This window comes from Microcebus murinus, chromosome 6 (genome assembly GCF_040939455.1).
Source record: "Microcebus murinus isolate Inina chromosome 6, M.murinus_Inina_mat1.0, whole genome shotgun sequence".
In the NCBI taxonomy this organism is placed as follows: domain Eukaryota; kingdom Metazoa; phylum Chordata; class Mammalia; order Primates; family Cheirogaleidae; genus Microcebus; species Microcebus murinus.
Window position 1 is genome coordinate 35,889,209 of NC_134109.1, and position 9,456 is coordinate 35,898,664.

The 9,456-nt window shown below is 44.1% G+C and overlaps 1 protein-coding gene across 1 annotated transcript; it reads right to left on the minus strand.

Moving 5' to 3' along the window:
- Nucleotides 1-1,977: 1,977 nt before the first annotated feature.
- HSPA2 (heat shock protein family A (Hsp70) member 2) lies at nucleotides 1,978-4,772 on the minus strand. The gene is made up of 2 exons (XM_012777686.3): nucleotides 4,616-4,772; nucleotides 1,978-4,384 (listed from the first exon to the last, which is right to left on the minus strand). The coding sequence occupies exon 2, from the start codon at nucleotides 4,377-4,379 to the stop codon at nucleotides 2,472-2,474; it is 1,908 nt and encodes a 635-aa protein (XP_012633140.1). The 5' UTR covers nucleotides 4,380-4,384; nucleotides 4,616-4,772; the 3' UTR covers nucleotides 1,978-2,471.
- Nucleotides 4,773-9,456: the final 4,684 nt, after the last annotated feature.

The following is a 9,456-nucleotide window of genomic DNA, read 5'->3' on the forward strand; positions in this document are numbered from 1 at the left end:
TTTTTCCACTGTTATTTGACTATGGCTGATCTAACTAACATCTGCTAAGGAGTTCCCAGGAGTTATCAGGTTACCAGTTTCAACTGATCCCTGGAAACATCAAATAGCTACTTTGGTGGCTTTCTCTTATTAATATTCAAATCTAGGTAAATTTGAGAAGACCAGAATTAAATTAAAAACACTCAAGGCGGCTTGTAGTTTTACAAATTACTTTTCAAAATAACAGGAAATGTAGTTTTATCTACCCAGATTGATGTTAGTGTTATAGCAAGTTACCGGAGGCCAGGCCATAGGATCAAAGACTTCCATGGGTCATTTTCTGATACTTTAGAAACTAGTCTCTTCTCAAGCGAGGTCTAAAGTGAGTCATACTAATACTAAATTGCACTTTTAGAAAGACTCCATTATGTTTTGAAATTAGAGCAAGGGACACTTTCAACAAATAAGGAACTAATAAAAGGGTAATAGAATGGGCATTATCTTGGTCAAACTCATGTTTAAAAAAACTCATTTTAAAAGTCATTCTAAAGCTAGTATTTACCTGATTCTGTTAGTCCCATGGTAGTTTGTAAAAGATTTATGTGGTGCTATCTGTAGTCCATGAAATACCCTTAAATTCTCCCTGCTGACAACTTTCCACCAACATGATGCCAGCACTAATAAACCTGAGTTATCTTCAGCTTTTCAGAGTATAAAAAACAATGTCCTTTAAAAAACTTTTTCAAGATTCTTTTGAAGCAATTTCACAATTGCCAATTTATCTTCCTCCCTACTACCCCAGTGAGGTAAAAAGATGAACAAATCTTATTTGTATGTAAGAGTCAACTCTTGTGTGAGAGGGTCATGACCGAAGACTAATATTCTCAGGCTAACTTGTTCCCTAGTTTTTAAGTTATTACTCAATCTATTATTGCTCAAATTAATCTCTCTCGATGGCACAGAATGGCCCACTTACTAAATTGGAAATATAGCTTTTATAACTATTATCTTACAAACAAAATGAAGTAAATCTATATCTTTAGGAAAAAGATATCAAAATGTCTGAGTGTGAAACCATTAGGTTAACTATACATCTTCCAATCAGTTTTACTGCCTTTCTCCAAAGTTGCCCTTAAAGAGAATAAGTTAGAGCAAAGTAGCAATGGCATTTCACTAAAAAATAAAAACAAACCCTTCTCCCAAGGATGTGAATTTTAAGGCTTAAGCCCAGGATAGTAGCTATCTCCAAAGAGCTGCAATATTTCCATCTGTAACAATCTCAAATTGGATATATAGGAAAATGGACAAGCTGTGTATTGACAAAATACAGGACTAGCTTGTACAGTTTGCCATTAAAAAATTCTATTGTGATTTAAGGCAGGTATTTAAGGCAAGTATTGCATTATGATCCTCAAATCAGGGAAAAAAAAGTTTCCCCACCCCACAAGTAATTATAACTGCTGGAAACATGTACTTATAGAATTTGCCATATGCTCAGAAGCTGAGTTGTTTTACTAGAAAATTACACAAGTCTGACTAACTTTGTACTCAGACACTTTAAAGCTTGCCTACTGGGTTTTATTCCAGGCACCTGTATGTCACAAAAAGCAACTTGTTTCCATACTTCCTTTGACTATTAGAGAAGATAATTCCTGCCCCAACTTTTGTTACTTTAGAGAAAAACTCATTGCATACTTAACCCCAGAATATAGCTCATATTCTCCTGGAATATTCAGGTATATTTTCACTTGAACACTTAAGCCAAGTCTTAGGAGTTTGGGTACACTAAAAGAGCCCAATCAGGTTTCTGTATTAAATGGGGGGAGGGAGGAGTTTACCCAGAATCTTCTCCCCTTAAGTTGTTGGTAATTCAAGGCAGGAACCTCATCTGGGAATTAGACAAAATTGGGTTAGATAAATTTCACATATTAATATCATAAAGACCAACATGGGTGAAAAAAATTAAAAAAGGAAAATTGAAAACTCCAAGACAGTAAATTTGAGATCAATTTCAGCTTTACTTTAAATTTGCATTTATGCATTTGTTTGCAAAAAGTATACCTGTCCTTTACATTACTGCATTGTTCACTTTAGTCTTAAAGTGGTACATAAAAATAAACAATTCAAGCTTCTATATATTTTATTGTTTCTAAGCTTTTATAGGACAGGTGTGCCAACTTTAGGTTTCTCATCTCAAATCTCCACACACAAACTAAGCTAACCAAAAATGCTAGTCAGCATACACGCAAAAAGCATTAAAGAGAAACCTAAAATAATGTTTTTTAAAAATCAAACTTTAGAACTAACCTTTTATAATTAAACTAAGTTGTTGCACCTTTTCTTTCATATGCATACACCGGGCTAAAGATTTCCAACAACAGATCTCGGATTGGCACACGGACATCTCGAAGAAAAAAACAAAAACAAAAGGGAAAAAAATGAAAAGGGAGAGAGAGAAAGGAAAAGAGGTTTATGCTGACTCGCGTGCAAGCTTAGTCCACTTCTTCGATGGTCGGTCCGCCAGAGGCTCCAGAACCGCCGCCGCCAGGTCCGCCTTGGTAAAGTTTGCTGATGATGGGGTTGCACACTCTTTCAAGCTCTTTCTGCTTGTGTTCATACTCATCTTTCTCTGCCATCTGGTTTCGGTCGAGCCAGTTGATCACCTCCTGACACTTGTCGAGGATCTTGTTTTTGTCCTGCTCGCTAATCTTGCCCCTCAGTTTCTCATCTTCCACCGTCTGCTTGATGTTGTAGGTATAGGACTCCACGGCGTTTTTGGCCGCCACCCGGTCGCGATTAGCTTCATCTTCCGACTTGTACCGCTCCGCCTCCTGCACCATCCGGTCAATGTCGTCCTTGCTCAGACGACCTTTGTCGTTGGTGATGGTGATTTTGTTTTCCTTACCGGTGCTCTTGTCGGCGGCGGTGACGTTAAGGATACCATTGGCGTCGATGTCGAAGGTGACTTCGATCTGGGGGACCCCGCGGGGCGCTGGGGGAATCCCGGTCAGATCGAACTTGCCCAGCAGGTTATTGTCCTTGGTCATGGCCCGTTCGCCCTCATACACCTGCACCAGCACGCTGCTCTGGTTGTCTGAGTAGGTGGTGAAGGTCTGCGTCTGCTTAGTGGGGATCGTGGTGTTCCTCTTGATGAGCGGGGTCATGACGCCGCCAGCTGTCTCTATGCCCAGCGACAACGGGGTCACGTCGAGTAGCAGCAGGTCTTGCACATTCTCCGATTTGTCCCCGATGAGGATAGCCGCCTGCACCGCGGCGCCGTACGCCACCGCCTCGTCAGGGTTGATACTCTTGTTCAGCTCCTTACCGTTGAAGAAATCCTGCAGCAACTTCTGGATCTTGGGGATGCGGGTGGAGCCGCCCACCAGCACAATCTCCTGGATCTGGCCCTTGTCCAGCTTGGCGTCGCGCAGAGCCTTCTCCACTGGCTCCAGGGTCCCGCGGAAGAGGTCTGCGTTGAGCTCCTCGAAGCGGGCGCGGGTGATGGACGTGTAGAAATCCACGCCCTCGTACAGCGAGTCGATCTCGATGCTCGCCTGCGTGGACGAGCTCAAGGTGCGCTTGGCGCGCTCGCAGGCCGTGCGCAGCCGCCGAACGGCGCGCTTGTTGGGCCCAATGTCCTTCTTGTGTTTGCGCTTGAACTCCTCCGCCAGGTGGCTCACCATGCGGTTGTCGAAGTCCTCGCCGCCCAGGTGGGTGTCGCCGGCCGTGGACTTCACCTCGAAGATGCCATCCTCGATGGTCAGGATGGACACGTCAAAGGTGCCACCGCCCAGGTCAAAAATGAGCACGTTCTTCTCGCCGCCTGCGCAGCCCTTCTTGTCCAGGCCGTAGGCGATGGCCGCCGCCGTGGGCTCGTTGATGATGCGCAGCACGTTGAGGCCAGTGATGGTGCCCGCGTCCTTGGTGGCCTGGCGCTGCGAGTCGTTGAAATAGGCCGGGACAGTGATGACCGCGCTCTGCACCTTGCCCCCCAGGTAGGCTTCCGCGATCTCCTTCATCTTAGTGAGGACCATGGAGGAGATCTCCTCCGGGAAGAAGGTCTTGATCTCCCCCTTGTACTCCACCTGCACCTTGGGCTTGCCTCCCTCGCTCACCACCCGGAACGGCCAGTGTTTCATGTCTGACTGCACCGTGGCGTCCTCGAACTTCCGCCCGATCAGCCTCTTGGCGTCGAAGATGGTGTTGGTGGGGTTCATGGCCACCTGGTTCTTGGCGGCGTCGCCGATGAGGCGCTCGGTGTCGGTGAAGGCCACGTAGCTGGGGGTGGTGCGGTTGCCCTGGTCGTTGGCGATGATCTCCACCTTGCCATGCTGGAAGACCCCCACACAAGAGTAGGTGGTGCCCAGGTCGATGCCGATAGCCGGGCCGCGGGCAGACATCCTGACTGAAAGACAGGCAAGCGACGTTAAAACGAGAAAAGCAGGGAGAAGAAATTCGCGGCGTCAACTAACGGTCGCCTCGCACCAGACTGCGAACGCGACCAGCTTTCCCCGCTCCACCCCCCTTTTCCGGCCCCGGCTCTTATAGCCGCCTTCTGCCGCCTCTGGAAACTCCCAAAGCCAATCCGCTCCCGGGGCCGCCCACACAAACTCTCCCAGCCCCGCCACAGGTTTGCCTGGGTCGGAGTGACCGCCCGGTGGCCCAACAGATTTCAAGTTGCGTGAGGGGCGGGACCCGGGTCCGCGCCGGGAGACTGAGGGGCGGCCGTTATGCAAACGACGCTCCTCCCTGTCGCTCCGCCGCTGAGCCAAGGCGCCCCGCGCGCCGCCTGTTGCTTAGGGGCGTTACGCTCGCGCCTCTAGTCCAGGTATTCGCACTTTTGCGCGATCTTTGCCTTTCCTTAGGCGGGATTCGTTAATGTCCATCGGATTGGCAGGGAACGCAGCCAATGAGCAGCACGGACTCTCAAGTGGGGCGGGGAAGGCTGGGGCGTGGCGCGGGGAGGAGGCTGGAAATTGGAGTTGGGTGAGGGGAGCCACCTGGGTGTGTCACTCAGTTCCTACAGCTTTAAAATGCAGTCTGGTGCCAGGTGCCCCGACTAACTTAGCGCGCAGGGGTGGGCGAATTCATTCTGAGTTGGTTACACGGAAGTAACATGGGTGGAACCGGCTTTTCTGGCTGCGTCGTCCAAGGAGGGGGGATCAGGAGTTGGGGTGGCTGGGGCGTGAGGGCGGCTCCTCTGGGTGGGGACCAAAAAAATGAAAGTGAAGTTGCTTGGCCTCGGGGGATTTTTCTTTCGTGCTTCGCGGCTTCTCGGCGGGTGTGAGCGCTCAATAAAAACCGCCTGGCGCGCGGGGAGAACCCGAGTCAGCCGACCGCCAACCCGAGAGGCCGCCCGTGTCCTCTACCGCACTTTTCCTTTTCCCTGCTTGTCCCGCCGCTTTAAACTTCCTGGTTCCGCTTTCCTTATTTTCGGTTTCAAATTCTTCATCTGCCGCTTTGAGTTCTTTACAGGAAAAAGTATAAAAGTAGTCATGCACGTTGAAAGACCATAAAATAACCCAGTCTCGCTCTTTGCACGATTCTCTTACCCGCAACATACACTGACGCGTTCTTGTTTATGACCTAGTCCTGTTTATGACTGCGCTCAATTCAGCGAGGTTGTTTCATTTAGCTATGCTGAAATTACATTAGAGGCATAAACCCTCAGAGAAGGTAGATGAAAAGGAGCGCAACTCATTTTCTCATGTTTAACAGGAATATGAGACTAGGTCTGGAAAGTACTATCCGGCACCAAGGGCTAGGAGGTAGAAAGAAGTTCTGTGGACTTCTGGAGGAAGACAGTACCTGTAACAAAGACAGCGACAACTTCACCTTACGGGGGGAAGCTGGGGACAGTCAACAAGCTTTAACAGGTACCTGCTACGTGAGAGTAAGAAGACAAAGGAGGTGGTCTGTCCTTAAGAGGTTGAGTGTCTAAGATAGAGGTAAAGATACTTAGAAGTACTGATAAAAGGGTGCAATGGGAACAGAGGAGGGCACACCCAGACCGAAGGAGAAGCATGTTGGTGAGGGCTACCTGGAAGCGATGAGTGAGCCAGGTGCTCAAGTTTGCCAGCAGAGTAGGAATGGCATTCTTTACGTGGGTTGTAGTATAGGCAAAGATGACAGCAATGTGTATCGGGACTAGGAGTTGCGAACAGAAGGTTAATGTCGCTAGAAGGGAAGGAGTACAGGCAAGAAATAGCCTCTTCCATTGGACAGGATACATTTAAGAGCTTTTTGTGCCATAGTCTTTCTTTCCCGAGGCTCTGAGAGAGGAGAACCATCCTTTGAAGCAGGCTAGTGTAGCCCATATAAAAGTTACGTGAGACAGTGCTGGAGAAAAGTCTGAGAAATACAAAAGTTATCTGTGACCAAAAAGTAATGGTGACAAAAGTCATAGGTCAATCAATGAATATTTAAGTTTCTTTTATCTAATGATACATGTTATTTCCATGTCATTTCCATTGTGTCATTTAAGAACACAATTGCTATTAATTTCTTAATCTTATCAGTTAAATAGTACTGGTTTTAACCACAATTCCCATCCTCTTTTCCATGAAATTGAAGAAAAAATTTTGAAATAGGAAACCTTTTAAAGAAAATATTAGGAAAACAAGGATAAAACCAAAATTTTTCTAATTGAAGCTGTCATAAATTGTGAGTACAAATCTCTTTATTTTGTTATTGGAAATTCTTTTTTATGTAGTTTTTTTTTAAGATAAAAGGGAATTAGTGGTGTGGAAGCAATACAGATTCTTTGCAGAACTGATGATATGATATGATTTAGAGATAGGGCACCAGCTACAACTGAGAAAGAACTGTGAGAAACACAAACCCTTCAGATCTCTTGTTTTCAGTCAACCCTCACACACTTACCTCAAGTAAAGCAAGACTGCAGAAAAGAAAGCAGGCAAGAGTTCTCACACAGAAACACTAAAATTAGAGGTTCAGAAGGGATAGTTTCTTTTGCATAGTAACTATGTGCTACTTCTGTGCACAGTTATTGCAAACAAATCTTGCAGTCTGACTACCACATTCATCTTTAACACAGCTTTCTGAAACCACAGTAGCAATTATACCCCCATTTTCTTTAGCCATATGTATTTATTTCTGCTCCATCTTTTCACCTAGTAAATTGATGTTTCATATGTTCCGTACTTTAAATGGCAACCTGAGCTTTTCCCAAAAACATGGTATTTGCATTTTGATTTTATATGAAAGAAACTTTTGCAGTTAAGTTAGAGAACGTTGTCACATACTGACCATTCTTGGAATTTTCATGTTTTCCCTATTTGTATTGATTTTTTAAAAATCTTATTTTTTTCTCTTTGATGGTTGTGGCTCCGAATCCATTGAAAACATAGTCCCTTGAAAATGATCAAATTAGCAAATTTATCATCAAATAATATTCATCAATGCCATCAACAGTGCAACAAAACAGGTAAGCTCTACCAGTGGAGTAAAGTAGTACAATCTTTCTGGAGGGCAATGTGACAATAATTTTTCTTTATCTTACATATGATCATACCGTTCATTTAGTATTACTCATTATGGGATTGAATAATTTGGGAATTATTCGATTGAACAATTGAAATAATTCTATTATTTTTAAAGAAATAATAGAAAATTTAGGTAGTATGATTTATGTTAATAAAAAGGAAATGGCTTAAATATTCAACAGTAACAACAGTTACATAAATTATAGTACATGCAAATGATGATTATGCAGCCATAAAAATTGTTTATAAGATTTTTAATGACACAGGAAAATGTACTTGATATAATTAAATGAAAAAAGAAGATATATGCCTTTCTTTTTTTTTGGAGACAGAATGATCTTGCTTTGTTGCTCAGACTGGAGTGCAGTGGCATGATCAAAGCTCTCTGTAACCTCAAACTCCTAGGCACAAGGGTTCTTCCCACTTCAGCTTTCTCAGTAGCTGGGACTGGGGCTGGGCCTAGGCCACCACACCCAGCTAATTGTTCTATTTTTTTTTTTTTTTTTTTTTTGAGACAGAGTCTCACTTTGTTGCCCAGGCTAGAGTGAGTGCCATGGCGTCAGCCTAGCTCACAGCAACCTCAAACTCCTGGGCTTGAGTGATCCTTCTGCCTCAGCCTCCCGAGTAGCTGGGACTACAGGCATGCGCCACCATGCCCGGCTAATTTTTTATGTATATATCAGTTGGCCAATTAATTTCTTTCTATTTATAGTAGAGACGGGGTCTCGCTCTTGCTCAGGCTGGTTTTGAACTCCTGACCTTGAGCAATCCGCCCGCCTCGGCCTCCCAAGAGCTAGGATTACAGGCGTGAGCCACAGCGCCCGGCCCTATTTTTTTTTTTAATGGTAGAGATGGGGTCTCACCATGTTGCCCAGGCTGGTCTTGAACTGGCCTCAAGCAGTCAGTCCTCTTGCATCAGCCTCCCAAAGTGCTGGAATTACAGGTGTGAACCACTGCACCCAGCCTATATCTTCTTATATATAGGATAATTTTATATACATGAAAATGTATCAGAATTGATTATCTCTCAATAGTAGGATTATTAGTAATTGTTCTAAGTTTCCTTATTGTACTTTTACAATTGATTTTTAAAACGGCTATTAACATTCAGTTGAAACAAAGTTTACTAAGTTCTATTATTTACATATAAATTGTTACTGATTTTCAACAAGCAGAATTTCTGTTTGGCATATTATAAATATTAGAGTGTTTCAAAATATTTTTGAAATTCAAAGACTTAACACATGGCAAATTCTAATTAATTCCCAGCACTCAAAAGAGTACCTGGAAAACAGTAGTAAATCACTAACTCCATGCTTACTAAAAGTTAACAGACATATATCATTTAACCAAAAAACTGAAAATAATGTCACTTTTTTCCTGTATAAGACATGCCTATAATTCCAGCACTTTGGGAGGCGGAGGTGGGAGGATCCCTTGAGCTCAGGAGTTCGAGATCAGCCTGAGCAAAAGCAGACCCTGTCTCTACTAAAAATAGAAAAATTAGCTGGGCATGGTGGCACATGCTGGTAGTCCCAGCTACTACAGAGGCTGAGGCAGGAAGATCACTTGAGCCCAGGAATTTGAGGTTGCAGCAAGTTATGACAATGCCACTGCACTCTAGCCCAGGTTACAGAGCAAGACCTCTTATATTTCTGTGCTAAATGACACTGCAGAGACCAAAAGTTAAAACAAATTCACATCTGAAAATATTTGTACTAAGGAAATAAAGGTGAATAAGATGAGGTCTAAAATTATGTGCATGGCTATTAGACCTGCCCTAAGGAGACTAACTGAGCAAGAATAAATTTTTGCAGAATTACTAGGAAAAAAACAAACTTGTGGATTTTCCTTGAACTTTCTCAGTCCCCACTCAGGCAAAACCTGCATAAAAGTTGTGAATTGTTTTGAAGAGGTAATGTTGGCCTATACCTAGAGAAAAAGAGGAATGAGTAACAGCCTATAATTTGAG

Coding starts and splice junctions, on each gene's coding strand:
- HSPA2 (XM_012777686.3), bottom strand. CDS start 4,379: ATGTCTGCCCGCGGCCCGGCTATCGGCATCGACCTGGGCACCACCTAC.